The 23854-nt window shown below is 37.0% G+C and overlaps 1 protein-coding gene across 6 annotated transcripts in view; it reads left to right on the top strand.

The window, feature by feature from the left end:
- DGKH (diacylglycerol kinase eta) overlaps positions 1 to 23854 on the top strand; it is a 162923-nt gene that overhangs the window by 127071 nt on the left and 11998 nt on the right. For 4 of the 6 annotated variants that reach the window (XM_048295375.1, XM_048295377.1, XM_048295379.1 and 1 more), the window contains 13 exons: positions 1124 to 1258; positions 3043 to 3160; positions 3606 to 3716; positions 3873 to 3969; positions 6448 to 6555; positions 9454 to 9567; positions 9857 to 9991; positions 11110 to 11276; positions 12403 to 12508; positions 13185 to 13277; positions 17483 to 17602; positions 18005 to 18113; positions 19498 to 19628. In XM_048295375.1, the coding sequence (XP_048151332.1) occupies positions 1124 to 1258; positions 3043 to 3160; positions 3606 to 3716; positions 3873 to 3969; positions 6448 to 6555; positions 9454 to 9567; positions 9857 to 9991; positions 11110 to 11276; positions 12403 to 12508; positions 13185 to 13277; positions 17483 to 17602; positions 18005 to 18113; positions 19498 to 19628 (1544 nt within the window). The remainder of the gene's footprint in view (positions 1 to 1123; positions 1259 to 3042; positions 3161 to 3605; positions 3717 to 3872; positions 3970 to 6447; positions 6556 to 9453; positions 9568 to 9856; positions 9992 to 11109; positions 11277 to 12402; positions 12509 to 13184; positions 13278 to 17482; positions 17603 to 18004; positions 18114 to 19497; positions 19629 to 23854) is intronic. The other 2 variants (XM_048295376.1, XM_048295380.1) reach the window with 1 other exon arrangement.

Genomic DNA, 23854 nt, shown 5'->3' with positions numbered 1-23854 from the left:
GGGCACCAGTTTCTGGCTTTGTCTGAGGGGGCTGAATTGCACAGAGATTGACTTCCCCAGGCTAAAGCAGGCACTGGCATACTCTCTCAGGCTGCATGAAACAAGTTCTGCCAAGAAAGTAAATTACAGCTCCTGTGGTCAGCCCTATGCAAAGCCCATCCTTCTTCATTGCCTCTGGAGGCAGCCAAAGAATAACTGGCCTCACTGAGCTACTGGTTACTCTTTGTGAATATCTTCTCTTTCTTCTTGATTTTTTTCCCTTTCCTTTTCCTGAGCCTTTGTCAATAACAGTTACATCAGCTAGCAAACATTGCTGTCTGTCAAGGTTTCACTGATCCATCTTCCAGAAAATTTTAATAAATAAGTTAATTATTTGGGAAATTGCTGGTTTGTTCATTTTCTGGGTTTTTTTCTGTGAAAAAAGATGATGGAAAACTGATGACCCCCACTATCTCTCTAAATGTAGAAGACAAAGGTGAACATGTCTTTTTTCCTTCCCTTGCAGTTTTCAGTTTGGCTGTAAATAAAGATGTCAGAGTTTTCTCTAATGTTTTCAGAAATCTGATGCAAGCATGGGGGTCATTTTAGCTGCTTGAAGAAAATTTTGTGGGTGTTGATGAGACGGGTATTCTAACCTACAGGCCATGGAATTATCTGTATTAAAATTGTTATAAATAGTAATATACTATGTAATATATCTATATTTATAAGTAAACATAGATTAAATTTAAGTTGTTTTATTATTTCAGTAATATGTTTATCAGAAGCTTACTGCACCATTAAATACTATTGCATTTAAAGGTGGATATAATACGTTTTATGAATATATTTACATTTAATACATGTAATACTTTTGCTGGTAGCTTGAAGTGTGAGTTGGGAACTCCTCATGTTGAGTGCCATGCACACTTGCTCATTTTAATTTGAGTTTGTCACTTGATCTGTTTCTGAGTTTTCTTCCCATATTTGGAAGAAAATCTGTGGTGGGAGGGGGAAGGACTATTGTCATGGAGTGGTAACAGATTAAATTAATGCTTTTGATGCATTTTCTGGGCTGTAAAACCTATGTGGTAATGTTATAATAGGTCTGATTAGTGTTGTTACTTCTGTTTTTTCTGCACAGCTAAAACTGCACCAAGGTCTCCTGATAGGCGCACAAGCCGAGGTATCCATTCTCAGACAGGTTCTTTCTCTGCTCCAGCTTTGGCAGCAAGCAAGGAAAACCTCCCAGTACTTAACACGAGGATTATCTGCCCAGGTAATTATGATTTTGAAATCTGCCGTTCCTACCTTACTTTAATATGATCTTCCAGTCTCCTGCTTGCTGTCAAATAATGACTTTTACTTCATGCCCTGAATTTGTTTGAACCAACATACACGTCTTTGTGTTGTATTATATAGGAAGAAATGCATAATAGTGTAGAAGATTTCTGATCATTTGGCAGAACACCAGAAGTAGTATAAGTGTTGCATTTGATTCCAGAGGGTGAAAAGTAAAATTCAGAATCACAGAATTGCGCAGTGGTTTGGGTCAGAAGGGACCTCCAAAGATCATCTAGTACAACCCTCTGTCATGAGCATTGGCATCTTTCACTAGATTAGGTTGCTCAAAAAAGCATTCAGCCTGACCTTGGACACTTCCAGTGGTGGGGCTTGTACAGCTTCCCTGGCCAACTTCTTCCTGTGTCTCACTACCCTCATCACAGACATTTTCCTCTTTTGTCCCATCTAAATGTACCGTCTTTTTGTTTAAAACCATTGCCCTTTCTCCTGTCACTGCAGGCCCTGGTGAAAAGTCTCTCAGTCTTTCTTATAAACCTGCTCTATATTTTGAAAGGGCACAATAAATTCTCCCTGGAGCCTTCTCCACTCCAGGCTGAACAACCCCAGCTCTCAGCCTGTCTTCACAGGAGAGGTGTTCCAGCCCTCTGATCATCTTTATGGTCCTCTGTGGACTCGTTATGTCCTTCTTATGTTGGGGCCCCCAGAGATGGACACAGCATTCCAGGTGGGATCTCACCAGAGCAGGGCAGAGGGGCAGAATCCCCTCCCTTTCCCTCCTGGCCATGCTGCTTTTGATGCAGCCCAGGATGCATTTGGGTTTGTGGGCCACAAGCTCACATTGCCAGGTCACATCCAATTTTTCATCCAGAGGTACACCCAAATCCTTCTATCATTTATCCTAATCAATGGATTAGGATGAAGGGGCTGAGGGACAAAGCTGTGTAAAGTTCAACCCTCTGAATAAGAGCTGTCTGTGGACATCTCTCTGGAACTGGATAACTGAAACCACACAAAGCTGCTCTGCAAAACAGTTGGAAAAAGAAATCTGTTCTGCTCCAAATGCAATAAATACTAGAGAGCACTAGTAAAACTCTGTTTTAATTAACTTTATTAGTATAGCTAAAACACAGTGGAACCGAGCTTACATTTTTTCTTTAGGCAAATTTAAGTGAAAGCTTTTAGTATTTTGCTTTGTTTACATGCATTACAGAGTATTTTGTTGAGTGAAATTGATATTAGTCAAAGCAGGCATGCTGAGGCCGTGACCTTTCCACAAATTAAGTTAAGCTACGGCTCTGCCAGTTGTAAAACTGGCAGAATAAAGAATATTCCTTATGAATACTTCCAAAGGATAGGACAAAAGAAAAATCATGAACAGTTAGGAGATGAAGATTAAACTGAATGAAAACCTCTAACAGTCTTTTTGGATGTTAGGTCACCAATTTGGTTACTGTACCAGCCAGTGAGTGTTGGTCTGAAACCCTAAATTTTCTTCATTTCTTTTCTTTTTCAATGGTGGTATCTGAAGAGAGCTACCACAATGTGGCATAGCTGCCTTTCTGCTTAAGGAAGCCAGAGACCTGAAAAGATAAACAATATAGGTAAAAATTGAGATAGAATCACAATCATTCCCTGTACAGATTTAATGAATTTTGTTTCCCAGTATGTGGCTTATATTACATGTTTGTCTATTTATCAAATGCAAATTGTTTTTTTAATATGTTCTGTTTTGTTTTGTTTATTTTCTTTTTTAATCAGGTTTAAGGGCTGGTCTAGCTGCTTCCATTGCAGGAAGTTCAATTATTAGCAAAATGTTGCTAGCAAACATCGATCCATTTGGTGCTACGCCATTTATTGACCCAGATCCAGATTCCTTGTAAGAAATGTTTTTTTCTTCCAAATGTACTGTTTTGCTTTACTTTGCTTTCCTTAAGGGCATCCTTCTTATGTTTTTGTAGTCTCTTGTTATTTTGCATGATGAAGTTCTTGTTTGCTGTCATTTGGCAGTAGACCTCAGTGTCTGAAAAGAAGCTGGATTGTGCTGGTTAGGTTATGAATAGTGCAAATTTTTTGCAGCTGCTGAAAATAAGGGGAGAGATTTTTTCTCTTATTGCTTGCTCACCTGGAGGAGGAGGACAGTAGTCTTTCAGAGCTGGGTTTTTCAGCCCAAACCAGTTTACTCAGGAAGATTCAGAGGAAAGATCTCTTGAAGTGTTTTAGTTCGTATTCCGTTCTGTGACCAATGACAATCTTGGTCAAAGATGTTTGTGTGTCCAGGTTCTGTACAAATGTACACCTAATTTTGTCTTTTCCTCTAACAGGGAGGGATATTCAGAAAAATGTGTCATGAACAACTACTTTGGTATTGGATTAGATGCAAAAATTTCACTAGAATTTAATAACAAGCGAGAAGAGCACCCTGAAAAGTGCAGGTAATCTAAATGTCAGTAACAGAGCCAAGATGTTTCCACTCTTTCTTTTTCCTTACTTCTTTGTATGAATTTCTTAAATTCTTTTCTTTTTCTACAAATACAAGACACAATAATGTGTATATGTCAATATGTGAATCTTGTTTTGCCTCCTTTCAGAAGTCGGACGAAAAATATGATGTGGTATGGAGTTCTTGGCACAAAAGAGCTACTGCAGAGAACTTACAAGAACTTAGAACAAAAAGTTCAGCTTGAGGTAAATTTTATTTATGAAGAGAGTTGCTTGCACAATGTGTAGTGAAGAATTAGTGCTTGCTTTTGAAACCTGTTAGCGTTCTTGTGTCAACCCAAGCTGACCTCAAAGGCACTGTGTAAAGATGTGCTATGTGAAAGCTGGTTCTCCAAGTCATGTTTTTGAGTAAAATGTCAGTACTTTAAGATCACAAAATACCCAGAATTATGTTTCTTGTCATTACTGGGTTGAAAAAAAAAAAAATTGTATAGGTAGGATATATTTCTTAATGTTCACTGCATCAAAAGAGAGACCAGGTTTTAAGGGCAACAACAGAAATGACCATAAAATAAGAGAAGAAAAGAGATAAGGAGTCTTAATCCTTCAGGTTGAATTTAAAGTATCTGAAAGCTACACATATAGGGAGAGCACATAAATAGTAAAAAATTCCTGGCAAAAGAGAGGAGATTCTGAATATGCATCACAAGAAGCCCAGCTGCACCAGTAGGGACTTTCTCTAGTAGTCACACAAAAGAAGCACAGTGTTATTACAGCAACAACAAATTACATGTCTAAACATAGTTATTCTTTGGCTTTTAAGTTCTAACATAAAATCTAAGTCTTCTACCTGGTACTAGGAACTTAAAGGAGATATAAATGATTCGCAAATGCAGAAAAAGACTACAAGATGGTTACTGTGATTTTCACCCAAAGAATATCTAAGGTGGATTTTGACAGAGAATATATATAATTTCTCTTTTTATTTCATGCTAAGTATTTCATTTAGAAGTTTATGATATTTGTATGAGGGTAACTTTTTAAGTTGAAAGAATAATTTTAGGTTACTGGAACTCTTTCTCACTTTGAGATTTAGGAGGATTTTGTCTGGTAGCAGCAGATTGCTGTTAGCTAAGGATTGAGTAATTATCAAGGAATTATGCAGTAGTTAGCAAATATAATGATGGGAAAGAACGTTATGTATACTGCAGATTGAATTCTAATTTAAGGATCTTTTGAATTGGATTCAAATAAGATTCAATAATACTGCTGACCTTTCCAAAATTATTTTTCAGTATTTCTGGAAGTAAAAATTTCATATTTACTGTTGCCTTGCACAATATTACGTATATTATGCCCACATATTCAGGCATTAGAGGCAGACCTTTACTATAACACAAATGGCTGTGCAGCATCTATTAATATCACACCATACTTTGGATACTGTCACATCTTGATTAAAATGTTACAGTCTGTCTTGTTCCTAAGATTAAATCACAAAAAGAGAACACTAAGCATGTTTGGGAAATAATTTGCATCTCTTTCTCCTCTTGATAAAGGTGCTACAGATTTTGTCCTTATTTCTTTAGATTTTCTATTTCATTTGTATAATTTTAATATCCTTCTGTGGGACTGGTAATGTGCAGTAATCCAGCAATCTTCATTAAAGGCAGCTTGACCTGCAACTTCATGGTCCATAAAGTGACACCTGGGTCCGGAATTTACCACCTTGTGTTTCTAATTTGCTTCAATTCCATGCCTGTGGCACTGCTGGAGGATTTGACTTTTGACTCCCAGTGGAATGCTTTGAGATCATTGGGCTCCCCTCTGCAGGCAGTTGTACTGCTGTAAGTCAAGAGTGATTTCACTGATGTCTGTAAATTTACTCTTGACCAAAAGTGAGATTGACTTATGTCATCCCAAGATTGTGTTGAATAGGACATGGAGTTATTTATGGGTTTTGGGAGATAAAGAAGTAAGAAAGAAGGACTGAATGGTTGGACATAAGACCGACCTCTTATCTGCAAAATCAACAACTCCCATCCACACCCAGGGTGACACCTGTGGGGTCAGTCCTAGATTTGTCTTTGCACTTTTGGGAGGAGACTGAAATTATTTTTACAGGAAGTCAGCAATACATGCAAACACTGACAGCTAACCACATGTTTGTGACTATGCCAGAAATATTCTTGGATATTCCTGACACAACCCCCACCGCCCCTGGCCTTAAATGGACTTGACTAAATAACAAGTCTGTTGCAATTTTGGGAACGCTGACATAGGATGGAAGACTAGTTACTGAATGTATAAATGAATCTTTTTGTTATGTCCTTGGCAATCTTACTGTGTGCACTCAGGGAGATTGATTTTTTTCACTGCAAAAAGATTTTTAATCCTTGATAGACTGACTATGCTCTAAGTGCATAAGAAATTTCCTAACAAGGGATGTGCAAATGTTTCTTTCAAGACTCATTGAACACCAATGCTGTAGATACTACAGCATGTAGATCTACACATTTTTTAGCTCTGCAAAGATCAGTGCTAAGATTGGAAAGAAGAGGTTTTTTTTACAGGTGCTTCATTGCATGGAGGGAGTAGTCTTGTGTCAGACCTCTTAATGACTTTTCTCTCCCCTGCCAGCTCTGTTGAAGCTTTGTGTGCTACAAATGGCTGATTACTTTTGTCATATTATTTATGTACTGAAGGAGCTTTTATCCATTACAGTGTGATGGACAGTACATCCCCCTTCCAAGCCTGCAGGGCATAGCTGTGCTAAACATTCCCAGCTACGCTGGTGGGACTAATTTCTGGGGTGGAACCAAAGAAGATGATGTAAGTAGCATTTAAGAGACTTAACCTTCTGGGCAAAACCAGCAATAAATATAGTGAACTGCTTTTCTCACTTGATTTTAATAGTACTAGCATATAGATTGGATAACAAGTTTTATTTGAGGAGGCTGTTTCAGTTCAAAATGTATTGTCTTGCTGTTTTTTTTTTTACTGAAAATATATTCCATGATGTTTTGCTGTCCATTGTCTTCTGTCATGTCCATTCTAGCAGAAATGTTCATAATAAAGCATAATTATTTTGTTTTTTAAATGGTTCTATGAATATTTTTAGAAACTAATTTTATAAACAGAGACACAAATAATTTCTCTCTATATTGTTTTACAGACATCTGTAAATAAGGTTTTTGAAAGCATAGATTCCTCTGTTTGCCATAGTCTAACAACAGGCAAGGTAGACAGGATAATCACTCAAAGTTTATACCTTAATTTTCTTCTTGTTCTTCAAACAGCTTTGCTGTGAGGGATGGTGATTCAGAAAATGAAGACTGATGCATTTAGTGACTGATAATTTAGTGGGAGTAGTAAAGTGGTTTTTGAATATTTTTTTCAATGAACCTTTAAAATACTTTAAGATACCTTTCTCCCCTTTTTTCTTTCCTAAGAAAAGTTTAGTTTCTTCCTAACTCCTAAGAAACATTTCACCACATGGATACCTAAATGCCTTACAACCTGGAACAGTGTTACTGCCTCTATCCACTTCACTCACAGTGCACCAACTGTAATTACGAGCAGATTATCCTAATCTGCATGTCCTGATTTAGTGTGTGATGTCTGAATCACCTAAAACTGTAGTTGCAAACTGGCTTGTGATTTTAGTGTAGACAATCCATGATTTTTTTGCCAAAAAGTTTTGGGTCTCTTGTGAGTTGTTATCCTTTCATTTTTTAATACACACATACGAACATACATATATATAATATACATAATTTAATATATTACAATATATATTATATATAATTGCCTGTTTATATTATAATACATATATAATTGCATACATATATGTATGTTTTATACATGTGTATATATATAGACACACATATAAAAGTGAAAAAAGAATTTTAGACATGTTTTAGTGTCCTTTTCTTATTTTTGGTATATGTCAGAGGATGGAAATTTTGTTTATATCTGGCAATGGATATCTAAAATTTTTATATATACTCCATGTTCATAGTCATACCATGAAAACTGCTCTAACATCTGTTCAGCCCCTGTTCAGGAGTTTATTTTTCTCCCTGAACTGCTTCAGTGAGAGAGAAGATCTGTCCTAGCTTTCATACTGCTATACAGCAAATGTGTAAGTCATGGAACAGTTTTACTACTAGTCTTCTAGTGAGAAGATGTGGCAGCAGAATGACATTTTTGTTCTGGACAGAGCTGGGAGCATAATTCACTGCTTTAGTGCAGTCTTGAATGACTCTTCATTGAAAGGTGGTGGTGATGGTCTGAAATGCTGCTGGTTTTTCTTGTCTGGACAAATGAAAGATGTTGCCTTGACAGCTGTGATTATTGCTGAAACAGTAGCAGTGAGCCAGGCAGAGCATCTGTACCCTGACTGGCTTGAGCAAGACTTGTTAAGGCATGTTATTTTGGTGTCCAGAAGACAGTCTGGAAACATGACCTGCAACAGGAAAGAAGTAAATTTGAATGTTGATCCATAGAGACTGGTTTGCCTTTAAAAGAAAAAAAGGAGGAAAAAAAAGATTGGTTTTCAGTACAGATATTACTGGTGGAGAGACACAGAAGAAGACTGGGTTGTGTTTTTCCTGCCCTTTTGCTGAAATCGCAACACAGAGTAAATGAAATTTTACAAGTACTTTTTCTTAACACATGCCAGAACTAGCCCTGTGAATGTCAGTTACTGGATCAAGAACTCTCCACACTTTTTCTCATGGAATAGCATAATCACCATCTTGGTTCTTTTCAAGATGTTCATATACTCATGCAAAAAATGGAAAAAATTCCATGGAAGCTGCAAAAAAAAAGTCGGCTGGAGAAACTGGGATTTTCTCATCTGGTCTCAGGTGTTTCTGATGCAGCTTGCTCTGCCTAAGGTGCCAAGTGAGGGAGTCCAAGTACTGCTCAGAGGCACTATCTCCCTACCCTTTAAACTCTTCCTGGAGTGATTTCTCCTGCTGATTTTTCACCCTCATTGCTCCCTATTGCACATCAAGATGAAACGGCCAAGCTTCAAGTGACCTTAGTGTGGTATCACCCACCAGACCCAGCTGAAGTCCAGCCTGAGATCTGTCCTGTGGCTGAATTCCCCGGCAGGACACCAGGTGGCAAGACTTCCTGCACTTTATGTGAGCGTGTGGAAATTCAGCACCTTGGCTGCATAGGAGGACATGTGTTCCATACAGAAGTGGTTTTCCTATTTACAGTGGATAATTATACACAGCACAAACAAGATTGTCTTCAGTATCAAAGCTGTGTTAAACAAAGCAGAGCGTGGACTTGGATGTTGGGTTCCAGAGAATTCACTATACAAACATAGAAGCACTTCTGAGAAGAAAAAGACAGCATTACTTCTCTTACCTTCAAGAACCTCTTAGATATTAAGTACATTAACCAAGCAGAGATTTGAATTGGCCTTTCATCTTGCCTTGAAAAACATTTTTTAATCTGCATGCTGAAACATGCCATCCTTCCTATATAAGGATATGCCTTGTCATTCAGATACTTTAAATGCTATCGCATTGCTGTTTCAAATAATATTTGCCTGTTGTCTGTGGTCACTCATGTGACTTTGGAGAGACAGTGTAGTTATTGTATAATAGAGCATTTAAATGTTGGAAACAAATCTGTAAATGAATCTGTGTTTCATTGCAATCTAAGCAATGGATTTGCCATCAAAAATGGAATACTTTCTTTTCCTCACAGATATTTGGAGCTCCATCGTTTGATGATAAAATCTTAGAAGTTGTTGCTGTATTTGGCAGCATGCAGATGGCAGTGTCCAGAGTCATCAAACTGCAGCACCACAGGATAGCTCAGGTTTGTTGCTTACTTGCAAGCACGCAGGATAGTTGGCAGCAGTTTGGGATTCTGGCAAGTAGCAGGACTCTTGATGACCGCCTCTCTATACATTAATAAAGTGCTGACAATGTTTGGTTTTTAGTGGGTAACAAATTGTCTTCAATGATGAATGAAGTATAGGAGGGCTTAATTCCTGAGACAGTTCTGGAGAGAAGCCACAGCTCCTCGTAATCAACAGATTACAGGTGGCCTGTCAGTCTCACCAGTATTTATTGCCCTGTAAAATAACGTGTTTGTTCTTTTCCAGTGTCGGTCAGTAAAGATCACCATACTTGGTGATGAAGGGGTTCCAGTGCAAGTCGATGGAGAGGCATGGATCCAGCCCCCGGGAGTTATTAAGATCATACACAAAAACAGAGCTCAGATGCTAACACGAGACAGAGTATGTTGCAGAAAGAGCTACCACTGATAACATTGGTTTCTGTAATAATTTGTTTCAGTTACAGTGTGAACAAAACAGTGCTTACAAAAATGTTTTATAACTATTTATATAATTCATACAGTTACTTACAGTTGTATAATTTCTATAATGAGCCGGATAGAGAATTATTCTTTTGTGTAAGTGGCAAAGCTTTGTTAATTTTTATTGGGTTTATTAGTGCTGTTCCTATATTCTTATTAATATATAGTAAGAATGGTCAACATTTTATCTATTCCTTCCTTCCTGCCCTCCTCCCTCCCTCCCTCCCTTCCTCCCCTTCTACTGCTTCTTTCTTTTTCTCTAGGTGTGTTATACCAGTCACATACTGGAAGTTTTAGCACAGTTGGATAAATAGCAAAGTTCTACACTGTCCATTTTTCAGAATAGCTTTCTGCAGATTTCTCTCCTGTATCTCTCTGTCCTACTAATCCCCCTCTCCCCCATGAGCCAGTCTCAGACAGAAGAGACACAAGCAGAACCTAGTCGCAAAGCCACTGGAGAGTTCACACTTGTCTAGGATTATTGTGTGAAAGGTACAACTGCCCCTCAGTTCTCCATCCACTAACTGGATCTTGGATTTAGGGTGGAGTTAATGGAATTCGAACTCTATTTTAGTAAATTTGGTTTTTTTCCCCACCATTTTTAATATTTGAATGCTGTATCAGTTTTGGATTTCAATCTTGCTATCCACACAAAATGTGCTTGCATTAGGGAATCACAAAATTCTGGAATTATTGGGGTTGGAAAAGACCTCTGAGATCATTGAGTCCAACCATTATCACTGTCTTTGTGTTCTTATTGGTTTGGAAGACACATTTTTAGGATAAAAGGGCAGAGATAGAGCAAAAAGCTTTCAGAAGTGATTTATTCTCTATACTAAATTTAAAAAATTTTGAATGTAAAGTTATTATTTAATCAGGTTGTACTATTTATATAAAATTAAATCATGCAGTTGTTTATTTGTTAAATTAAACTAAAATAATTATAATTTAAATTTTTGTAAAATGTAAAACTAAAATTTTTAATGAGTAAGAATACTCCAAGTACTGTGAATTGAATGTGTAATTCATTTTGATTAGGCCTTTGAAAACACCCTGAAGTCTTGGGAGGACAAACAGAAGTATGATTCCTGCAAACCTGTCATTCGATCTCCCTTGTACCCTCAGCAAGCTGTTGAGTTGGCTACAGAAGAAGAAGTTGCACAGATCCAGCTATGCTCACAAGCTGCAGAAGAACTTATTACCAGGTACAGTAAAATTAATAAATTGGATTGGTAACCTAGACAAAGAGACTGAATTATTAATGCAAATTCATACATACGCTGAGAAGTGTACATTTTCCCTGGTTTTTGATTGTTTTGTTGCCACTATATCAGCTGTTTTTTTCCAATTTAAAAATTTGATTTTATTTTTAAGGCTCAGCTTCTTTTTGTGTGCTTTTCCTAAGTATTTTTTAAAATTTTATTTATGTGTTTTTCTGTTGGTTTTTTCTTTTTTGTGTCTGAAAACCAACTTTCTGAAGTAGCAACAGAAATGGAAAACTGGAAAGTTTCTTTGCAAAAATTGAAGCTTCTTTTTCTATGGAAAAACAAAAATACAATTATTGGAAAAAACCCTCTGGAAGTCAACTCTAGAAGTCAACAGGATGGACACTTCAGTCATTCATATGGGCTGAGATAAAGAAAAGCTTTTTTTTTTAAAAATCAGAACATTTTATAAAGCTGCTATTCATTTTATCATAACAACAAATTATCTTTAGCATCAAAATCACCGAAAATATAAGAAAGGAAAAGCTACATACTCTATACTGCAGACATAGAAGAATAATTTAGTTTACCAATTACCCAAAGTGAAGTTTAGCCAAGACAGCTTAAAACCTTTACTGTTCTTGAGATGATCTGGAGGTTGTAGTTACAACTGGACCTCCCACAATCTTAAATGGTTGCAGACAATTTTCATGCCAAATCTGAAGGATATGCCTTGTGAAAGAGGTGTAAATGTTTTTAGGATAATTTCAGGTAAGTTACTGTAATGTGCTAGAGTTTTCCTCTGTAATTTATTTGAATTAATAGAGCAACATGTTTTGGTCTTTTTTTTTTTTTTTTTGTATAGCATTAGTGTTCTAAGACAAATAAATGTATCTCAATATTTGTACCATCATAAATAATCTGTGTGATGGATATAATTTATATGAGGTGCTATATTGCTTGAAGAGATGCTTGACTTTCAATTTTTGTTAAAAAGGACTATATTTTTCTAAGAGTGTTTTGTGAAACACATCTTTGTGTACTTTCTCATCTGATGAAGTTGTGTACTCAAGTATTATTCTTTAAAGAAATTAAATATTATTCTCCTTTTTTGATGTTTTTGTAGGATCTGTGAAGCTGCAAAAGTACATGGCCTCTTGGAGCAGGAGCTTGCTCATGCTGTTAATGCATGTTCACATGCATTAAATAAAGCCAACCCAAGGTTTCCTGAGGTAAGGAAGAACAGAGATTTATGTACAAGTAAATCAGATATAACAAGGGTGCACAAGCTTGTACCTTGGGGGCTGTATTATAATCCATGTCTGTGGATGCATTCACAGACATTTTCATGCTTAATTGCTATCCAAGAGCTATACAGGGAAGGCAAAGGGGCTGAGGGGAAATGAGTTTCCTGGTTCCTCTCTTCACACTAGATAATCTGGGTGTTTTTAGGGATTGGACCCAGAAAAGATTAATTAGGTAGAGGCTGTCCATTTCTAACCTAAATTGACACATGGTAAATATATTAGTTGACATTTGCTTCTTTAAGTATGGTTAGTAGCTTACTTCTGCTAAGGATAGGGTGAAAATTTGGAATCAACAGTCATTGTTAAATAAGATTCACAACTTTTCTGCTGGCCTTTGTCATATGTGGATTGATATGGTGGTTGGTCACTTGATCTTCAGGATTGTATTACTGTCATTCTAAATGAAGTTGAGGAAAAGACAGAAGATAGATACCACATTTTTGGTTTCTATTCTCAGCGCTGAACAGGTTGTCAGTTTAAAGGTAAACTGATGTATTTCTCCTAGGAGAAGGCACTTAAGATCTGTGCTGTAAACCGAGAGTACTTACTCTAAGTCTGACTTGCATCACTTCAAAGAATGTTTATACTTCTTACTCCCCAGAGCCTTACCAGAAACACTGCCATGGAGATCGCTGTCAATGTGAAGGCCTTACACAATGAAACAGAATCTCTGCTAGTAGGAAGAGTTTCTTTGGTAAGGTCACAAAACACATGGTTTTATTCCTTCATTCAGATTATCTGTGATTTGTTCATTGCTGATTTTTGTAAATTGGTGCCAAAGTGAGGACACGCTGCAAAAAGATCTATGAGGTTGATAGGAGAAGATTACACTGGAGGATTTTGTGGTTGGAGGAGAATGAGTTTTGAAATCTTCTCCTAGGCTGGCATCCATCTTGCCTTGCTTCAGACAGCTAAGTCATTGCTTGGACTCTTCTTGTTAATAGTCAGTGGAGAGAAATAAGTATCCTTGTGAGGCTGATCCACACTCAGCTGTCTTGGAGGCCTATGTTAGAAAAAGATGATTTATCTTCTAGAGACATAGCATTTGTACTATTGTTGTACAACAGCATTTGTACTGTTGTACTATTATGTGATTATCTTCAGAGTTTGAGGAGAGCCTGGGGTGAGAGCTATTTAGACTCATACACTCAGCTTCTACAGATATAATCTGGGCAAGTAAATATCACTCTTTAATACCTGTCAGGAGGTATTTTATAATCTTTAACTGGTAAGTGTTTAGTAAACCCCTATTAGTACTTGAAGACTTTGCATCTTCTTTGGCAAGTGTTTCTGTCCCTAAAATGATGAAGATTTCTCAACAATTGTATCTGGATGTATAATTAGAAAACTTCGGTAATGACATTGTGAAGAAGAGAAAGATGTCAGGTTTTCTATGCAGGTCCAGTTTTACATTAAGAAGATACTCAGTAGGAGCAGTTACATTTTCTTTAGATTCAAAAGCATATTTATTACTAACTTGTTTATTTAAGTGTTGTAATTAAAAATGCATATTAATAGGAATATTTTCCTTTAGCTGAGTTAGGGTATGAAACTTACTGCAGGTTCACATACCTTTTTAAACAAGTGGTAAATGGTATGAGTCTATTTTAGCGTAACCAAAAGTAAATATAGTCTAAAGGCTAATAATCATTTAAGTTATAGAAATAGTCAAAGATTAGGTTCACGTTTTATTTTCCAGTTTTTCAAAGGGAAAATTAGTTCGTTAGATGTTTTTGTCCAAGTAAAGGGAAAAAAATCTGCTGGGTTTTTTTTCAAATTGCTATTGCTAATTCCATATATTTCAGGTTTAGTGGGGAATTAAAATAGAATTAAAATAAATTTTTAAATTACAAAAATTAAAATAATTTTGGAAAAGGAATTAGAAGAAAACATTTAAGTTGGTGATGCCATACTAGGACTGGTGAAATTTATTGAGACAGTCTGGAAATAATGTTATTATGGAACCCTTCCCATGGAAACATTACCTTTTCTGCAGCAGGTTGTGATCTCATTGTGTTGTTGAACTGGGCCCTTGCTCAGGCTCCCAAGCTTGATTTCAGTCATTTTTCCATTTCTGAATTTTTACATGTTGTACTTCTGCTTCTCATTATGGTTGTGCAAATATCTTCATGAGGCTACGTCAAGCCCTTTTTTAAATAAAAGGGCTGTTTGGAACGTACCAAGATAATATTCCAGCAGTGTCCATTATGCTCATTTGACATCAAGCTCCCTTAGAACAGTATTTCACAGTCACAGTACAAGGCACCCTGGTTAACCTTATTGCCACGTATTTTATAAGTGCTGAGGCTGCCTGTATGTTGGTCCCTCGTTCTGCTAAAATAGAGACAGATGAAGTGTAAGATGTTGCTTGATGCATCGGCCGCTCCCATCATAAACTGTTCTCCTAAGGATCATTCTTCTCTGACAACGACAGACATTCTTTCTCTCATATCTCTTCACTTCTCCCTCATCCCTCTTTCCTATGATCAAAGCTCTTGAGAGCAGTAAAATCATGTCTTTGTTGCTTATACTACTTGGTTTAACCTCAACCAGCAACTAAGCTAGTACACTTGGAAAGCTGCTGCTTCGGTTGCCATTTACTGGCTATTGAGTTTTGCTGTTACAGCTCCTGAGGAAGAGAAAAAAACTTTAAATACATATAAAACAAGTCTGTGATTCCTGCCACTTCCTGTAAGAACTGTGATCAACAAAGTCCATACAACAGTATGAGCATTAGATCACAACGAATGGTAAAATACAATTTTTAGTGAAATGATAATATCATAAGATCGCAGAATGATTTGAGGTGGATGGGACCGTAAGGATCTTCTAGTTCCAACTCCCCTTTCATGGACAGGGACAACTTCTACAACTGTCAAGATGGGACAATGAAGCTGACTTGTGGAATCTCACAGATGCTTATGGCTAGAATACAGTTTGGAAAAAATTAAAAATACTGTCTTTTGTCTAGATAATTTCCAAATGCACTGTTTTCATTTTTTAATTTTAAAAAGCATTCCAGTCTGAAACAGGGCACAGTTTTCAAATGTATTAAGGGAAACGTATGATGGAGTGTTTCACTTCAACTGAATAAAGTTATCTGAACTCACTGAAATAAAATATTTTCATATCAAAAATTTAAATAGGGAAGGATTTTAAAAATCTTTTATTTTTATTTCATCTTTCATAGTGTGAATTTTTATCTTGGAAATAAGATTTTCCAAGATGTTGTAGGAGGAGAATTTGCCCTAAATTGCTGATTCTTTCTGTACCAAAATTATTATTTTGGCTTTATTTCAGGAGCACCATCAGATGATAATTTTTTTTCCCCCAGGCAAAACATTCTCCTCTGAGAATCAAGCAATTAGATACGTGCTTGTTGAGAGAGACTGAATTCTTTTCTTTGTTAATTTATAGAAAATAGATGACTTGAGTAATTTCTCAGAATTGAAAACACAAGAAAAGTGGCTCTTTCCCTGTGCTCCAAATTAACTGAACTGTTCACATGGAAAAAAAAAAAAACAAAAGAAAGATTGAAGTCTGCTTATGGACACCTGATTCTCTGAGCTTTAGCAGAGAAAATAACATGATAGCAAAGGGAGCTTATATTTCCAGTATCCCTATACTAGACAGTAAAATCTTACCAAAGATGGTCTCTTCTTTGAAAGATGGGAACAGATGCAAACTACTGAAGCAAAGGAAAGAAGTTTTTGTTAGGTAGGATAAATTAATGGGGTCGGTAATTTATCATCAAACTCCAAGAATGTCAAAATCTTCTTCTGGAACTAGAGATCCAAGATTTTCTTAAAACTCCATTTAAAAAATGCATTCACTAGGATGTAACAGAACTAGATCCTTTCAGAAGGATATTCTTCACTGCTTTGGGACTACTTTACTTTAAAGAGAGAAATAGATGTTCAGATTGCTTTATTAATGATTCCAAGCAACTTGGTCTAGGATTCAACTCTTTTCCTCAAAATGGTATTTCAGCAATCCCATATATGCTCAAAACATATTTTCAGAGGATTGGCTGCCTGCCTTACCTCTTCCACACAGGTTCACTCACACAACAGCTGCAGAACAGTTTTCAGACTGGAGTTTTAAAGGAAATAGGTATCTCTGTAGGGTTCTCAAAGTCTTAATAGAGCCAAATTAATGTAGGTCATGAAGTCCCAATGCTTTTAAACAGCCACCCCTTTCTTTTCCTCTTTGGTCTTTACTGATGTCCTTGTCTTCTTGTCTCCTGCCAGGGAGTCCTTCCCACCCTCAGCCAGCAGCAGTGCCTATTGGTCCCTGTCTCACCTATTTAGAATGAGAAGTGCAGGTATCAGACCACCAGTGGAAGACCTTTGGGAAAGGAGCATCTTCAACAAGATCCATTTCCTCTTACTTGAACATGAGAGAGTGATCTACCATATGAACACATTTGCAAAAAATAACTAAGGCTTACTACCATCTACTCAATTTTTTTACACCACTTTTCATACAAAGATTTTCCAGATGCTTGCTCTTCTCAGCAGGTTTCCTCTCCCTTGTGTTGGTAGTTTCCATTTCTAGTGTGTCCTCGTGGTGGTGTTTTCAAGTAACTCTTGCTCCGTAAAGACTCAGGAGAGTAGTGAAGGATGACAGAGATTAACAGCTATGTCCAACTGGTCTGCACCAAAAGTCTCAGCTGTCTTAGTCATCCCTTTGTGACTGGGACCATACTAAATGTAGTGGCAGGGTGGTCTTACATATCTCTGAAGGAAAGTCTAATTTTGGAAGATTATTTGTTCTTCACCATTTGTTGACACTCACCATGAAGTAGTTATCTGTGTGTGTGGTAACAAGATATCTAGATTTAAATGTTAAATCTCAATGAAACTGAAAGTCGTATTTTTCTGGCCTGTTTATGAACAGCAGTTAGAAGCTCCCCATGAAGAACTGTTGTCTGATGCTTTGCACAGTGTGGAAATAGAGTTGAGAAAACTTGCTGAGATTCCTTGGCTTTATTATGTTTTTCAACCAAATGATGATGAGGTAAGTTTGATTAATACATCCTGATTTTTATTGAACTTAGTTTTCTTTTGATAGGGAAAGGTAAGTTACAGCCTTTCATGATCTGGTGAGGAACTTTCAGTAGTGATGCTGGATCATTTCTGTCTGCTGTGAACAAACTTCTAAGCTTAGGGCTTTTTTTTGGTGTTTTGTTCCCTTTTGTGAATGTAAAGGTTTTGACTGCTAAATGAATAAATGAAACATGTATATTTAATTTATATTTAATAATTCAAACATGTATAGAGTTAAATCCTGACATTATTCTTTACAGAAGTAAATTTGGGTCTTGCTTTTTGAGATTAACTATGAATTAACATCACAAGCATATTATTTAACAGTTGTTTTCTCTTAATTAAAGGTAACTATGCCTCTTTTGTCATGCAGGATCCCCCTCTGGATTACGCTAAAAGAAACAACAGAAGTACAGTGTTTCGTATAGTGCCAAAGTTTAAAAAAGAAAAGGTTCAGAAACATAAGACCAGCCCTCAGCCTGGTATGTGTTTTGAATTTGCAAGAAAAGTAATAGTATTTGCAGAAAATGTGATTTTATGCGATTTTTTGGTAAGGCGTGACATGACTTACCTAAGACTAAAGTCAAAGTGAAAAGAGCTGAGCTAACTGGCATCTTCATTAGGATAAATATTTCTTTCAGTGCATTTAGAAAGCATTCAATAGGACCCCAATACTTCCAAGTGAACCAAAGAACTACTGTGAAAATACTTAGAAGTTTTATCATGCAACAGGATCTGTGTCTTTGCTGGTGGTTACATTCGATTTACTCATAGGCATACAAGCCATGGGTAAACACATTGTTTCCCTGTGAAGCTCCAATGCAGGTTTTTCAGGTTAGTTTTAGGTGCGAAATAGTTTTTATCACACTGGTTTAATTAACCAGTTATTCTTAAATTTTGGATGGGTTATATGCTCAATAAATGAGACAGCTCAAACAAAAAATCATGATAGTCAATACTGATTTTTTAATTAGAAGTTGAACAAACTCCACTCTCCTCTCTTCCCATTTTTATTTGTGAACTTTCTTCCTTAAGATTATGTCCAGGAGGTAATCAGTGATTAGATGGTCTTAAAACTGTTTCTACATCTTTATTTTTCAAATGAATGGTTGATCACAATCTGCAAAATCTTGCAGTTGTTGATCAGATGTAAGTTTCAGATAAGATGTCAGATTTCTCTTCATTTTAAAGTGAAGTGATCAGCATTGAATGAAGTTGCAAAATTATAGCAATAAGTAGCATAACTATTTTTTTAATATGTGTGGTCTTAATAGGACTAATGTGGGCAACTAACCTTAGAGAACAATGTTTTACAGAGAGCTTCTTAATGGCCTGTGTAACACAGTAGCTTAAAGAGTACTTTTTGTCTTAAGAATACTAGAATCTGTTAATTGAAACTGGACTTGCTTGCTGCCATTGCTATATTTGAGGTATGGTCGCTATTTTAATTTTACAAGGGTAATTAGTTTTTGAAGGCTTCTCCTCTCCTTGGATGACTACTAATAAATTAATGGCATAAAGCTGAACAACATTAGACTTTGCGTCACTGATCCTAAACTGGTTTAATGTGAATTTATTGGGACATGAGGTTTTAAAGGCTTTACTGAAGAAACAGGAGTAAAGCTGAAAGCATGGCTGCAAAGCAAAGAACCCCAACTTTGTTTAGATACTTTCTCATGTTAACTGCTAACCTGTAACCTGCATGTAAAAAGGAAATTGTCAGTTTTTGTGGAAAAGACACCTCTAACCTTTCCCTTTGCTAGCACGGCAATTCTACTCTGTTTTCCACTCTCTTTGGCCTAACCTTTGCTTGTGATGCATTTGAGCATGTAGAAATTAAGGGGGTTTTGCTCTTAACTTTGGTAGTTCAAAAATGGGGCACAGATGAAGTTGCTGCTTGGCTGGATCTGCTCAGTTTGGGAGAGTACAAAGAAATCTTCATCAGCCATGACATCCGAGGCTCTGAGCTTTTACATCTGGAAAGGCGAGATCTTAAGGTATTTCCTTTGTGCTACTTTTCTGCTATTGACCATTTTCTTTGAAACAACAACAACAAACTTTTCTTCTTTCCTTGCACTTGTCATTGCTTGTAGCTTGGCTTACACTGTGCAAATATGCAATAAACTAATATGCGCTGTCCTTGGGCCTGACTTTCTGAAGTGCTGACTTGAACTCACAACCAAGAATATCTGTGTTATCCAAAATTTCCTTCTTTTTTTTTTTTTTTCCCCCACTTTATGTAGAATGATAGTGTTGCAGTTTATGTCAGAAGGCATAGGAGAAGCACATTTGATATCTTACTGGCATCTATGTAATATAATGTTTTCTTCAAGAGTTCACTGTTTCCTTTAAACATGATCAGTATGGATCAGTTGATGGTGGTCATAATAATTTTGAATCTATCTCTTGCAAGGGCTGATCTACTCCACATGATTTATTGTGTATATATTGGATATGGTGGATATGAGAGAGAGAAGAAGCTTAATAAATTGCAGCATTGGGCTTACATGGTGTTGGTGTTTGTGTGTCAAAATAGGTTTTCTCATCCCTGGCCGACCTCTGATTTTGGCTGCATAAATTCTTAAAAAAGAGTATTTTATTTTGACTCCAAAATTGTAAAACTTTTCTCCGCTGAGGTCAGATAGATAAGTTTTGCAGGGAGAAATGTTATCCAGCAGTTTCAGGCTGTTATTTAAGCTTGCTGGTCCTTTTCAGGAATGACTTAAGTGCATCCATTATATGTAATAGCAGCTATATCCTTGGGGATTCATTACATTACTTTTTCCAGGAACTAGGTAGTAATGAGTTCTTGGTAATGTGTTTTGCAACTGCTTTCAGCACATAAGAGAGGAAATAGGATATTGTATAAATTGCAAACATTTACATTTAGAGTGCAAGTCATTGCTCTAGCCACAGTGCAGTAGTCTCCAGGTAGAGACAATATTTTCATACAAATGTGTTATTTCATGTAAAGTTTTTTTATACAGTGTGAAATCCTGGTGTTATAAGGTAGTGCTTGCATTGTGTGACTGTTGCAGTAAAAAGCTGTTTCTGAAAACAGCTGTGTTTGAGATAATCTGTTTGGCTGGTGTGTATTATTTTACTCTTTGGTATTAGATTGCCTAAGCTTCTTTCCATGGAAGTTAAATTCCTTTCTTTCAGAGTAGTTCTGGACAGAGAGGGACAGCTTCAGGACAGTCCCACCCTGAAAAAATTTAGAAATAGAAAAATGTCCAAGCAATCCACCACAGTGTTCCAGTGATGGATGTTGCAAGTCCCTGTTCTGAATGGGTGCTGCACAATCTTAAAATTCAACTGAGAAACTCAGCATCACACAATGCATAGGTTTGGTAAGATGTTAAGAAAATTTTAAAAGTCCAACTCGTTGGAATAAATGATGGCTGGGTAAGATCAGTGTTGAACTAGACATGGCTTCTGGCCATGCCTTATTTCTTATAGGTACCAATTTGACTGCATGCCCAGAGGACTGGCACTTAAACCAGGTAAATATCTGCAGCAGGATAATTATCAACTCGTTATCCCTGTTGCTAAGGCTCATGCTGGTTCAGTGTAAATAAAACCCCATCACAAAGGTCTATACCATGAAATATCTGAAGGCTTGTCTTAGAGGGCCTACAGAGAGCCTGCTGTCTCCTCTACCTAGTGCTGCCTGGAGACACGTAGGACGAGGAGTTGCTCTACACAGGTTGCCAAGGGCATGTCCTGAGCTAACCAAAATCTTGCTCCAGAATCACCCCATGTGCTTGTTAGCAGATGCTGAGAGCTTCCAAATCAGTGCTGTTTGTAAGCTAGGCCAGGCTTTTGGCCGGGCATGGCTTGCACTCTGTGTAAGAGCACTGAAGTTAAATAGCAGAGTTTAGCACTCATCCTGCTGATTGTGTGCAGGTCTCTGCAGGGAGCCCATCAAAGATGGCTCAGGCAGCCTGCAGTTTGCTGCCAGCAACCTGAATTGGTGCCAAGATGTTGTACTCAGGAAACGAGCAACACGTCACGAGCTGCCCTGTGAATCTTTCCTCCCTTTGGCTATCGAGATGTGCAGATGAGCCTTCAGTGCTCTTGCAAGCTATAATCTGTCTACAGCCTCTCCTCCACTGCCAGGCCCGTGCTTCCTGACAAGCTAAATGGGGTCACCATTGATTCATGAGCTCCTAACTCATGTGCAATAGATTTACCTCTATTACCTTTCATGTCTGCAGAAGGAAACATTGCTGCCTATTTTAATTGAATCCTCTGGGCCCACCTTTCTTTCTGTGGTCAAAAGTAGAGATAAAAAGCAGTATGGAAAAGGATTTGATGAAACACTTTTCCTTTTGCACACATTGCTGGAACAGATTGATATGCTGACAGAAGAATCGGGCGCCTCTAATTAAATTTCTGCATAGCTTGTGAATCCCATTCTCAGGGAGCTCTGTGTGGCAACTGGCTAATGAAGAACCAGAATGCCTCTTTCCACTCAATCCTTGCAGTAATGCCCTTTCTCCAGCCTCCTATGCCTGATTTCATTTAAGGGGATCTTAGAAATTTACACCCATATGATTTTCCTTTGCTTGAAGAATGGCTGGGCAGTGAATTGTGAATTATTCTGTAGAAACTGTAGAAAGAAGGCTTGGTGTGACTTTTTTTTTAACTTTATTCAACAAGCAAACTTGTTGAAAACTAGACTGATTTTTCTGAAATAAATACTGGCATTCTTAGCATTGATAACCATGTTCCTATGAATGCAACTTAGTCAGAACTGCAACACATTTTGTAGAACGAGGGGATGATGTCGCCTTAAAACTCCACAGCAGTGTTGGTTTCCTTGGAGAAAGGGTTTCCATGCCACAGATCAACTTGATAAGCAGTGCCAGTCAAGCTAAAATCTGTGCTGAGGACTGTGACACTTCATCCTGTGTTTTGAAGTAGCATGTTTTGAAAAGTTTCTTTCATGGAAAAGGTTTGTAAGACTTGTTAGACTTCAGACATACTAGATGGCTTTTTACACTGGGGATGTAAGTAAGGTAGATTTCTCATTTAGAAGATGTTATTGTTAAGGAGTGTTTATGTAACTTGTTTACTAGTGGTGGTACATTTGGCCAAAAAATGGCCAGGAAATGGCACAGTGGTTAGGGAGAGCAGGAGAGGTGATGCTGTAGTTCTAAGGCCATAGCTGGGAAAAAAGAAAGGCTGTTTTTTTTCCTCAGACTCTGGACAGAGTCTCTTCTTCAAAACTGTATTTTAGTCAAATTGAGTTTTTTTAAATTAGATATCAAATAGATATGAACAGATTATGTAGTGGATGATGAAACCCTTGCATACACAAAAATGCAGAGACATTTGAGGATCTTGTTCTTTGAATGATGGATGATTTGCTGATGTAGCAGATCCTTTTAGTCTGAGATGAGAGAATTTCAGCAAACTTCTGTGCATGAGCAGTAAACTGAGAATACTAGATAGCATCTACTAGTATATAGTATAAATTCTGGTTTCCACCAAACAAAAACTATTATAAAAGCATAAAATTTCAGCGTTTCTGGTTGGGGATTTTTCCCCCTGGAAGTGTAGCAGAAAGTGGTCCCCCAAATTTTTTGATGAGGCTCTGAGACTTGCTGTTCTGATATGAGTTACAGCAACTTCACCTGGAACAGAAATAAACCCAAAATCTCTTGCCTCTGAATCAAAGGTGTTGTGAAATGCTTTACAAAGCTTGGTGGGAAAAGTGGCTGAGTTTTATGGGAATTTCATTAAATGTTTCTTTCCTCTGATTTTGAAGTCTGGCAGCATCTCACTATGTTGCTTATCCTACAGAAGTTCTACTCATGAAAAAATATTTTTTCTCAAGTATTTGTAAGTTCTTTAAATTGTCTGGTTTATTGTGGTTTGGAAAGTGTCCTTATGGGTTTTCCCTTATGTAGAATTTCTTCCACATAGCAACTAGGCTATTTCATTAGTTTCAGTAGTCATGTGTGGTTTTGATTTACTTGAAAATTAAGTTTAACATAAAAAGAACAGTATTACAGAAATGTAAAATTATAAATATTACTGTCATTTTAGGATGAATTTGACTACTACCTACATTAACTCTCTTAACTTAAAACTTAGTACTACATTTGTTTATAAGAGAGATGACTATTAGAGAAAATAAAATATAAATTGGATGTGATGTGGAAAATCAGGAGTTTTTTTCAGGTAGGTTTATGAACAGCACTTGATTTGGGAGCTC

Source organism: Corvus hawaiiensis, chromosome 2, assembly GCF_020740725.1.
Source record: "Corvus hawaiiensis isolate bCorHaw1 chromosome 2, bCorHaw1.pri.cur, whole genome shotgun sequence".
NCBI classification, from domain to species: Eukaryota; Metazoa; Chordata; class Aves; order Passeriformes; family Corvidae; genus Corvus; species Corvus hawaiiensis.
This window is presented reverse-complemented; position numbering and strand designations above follow the sequence as displayed.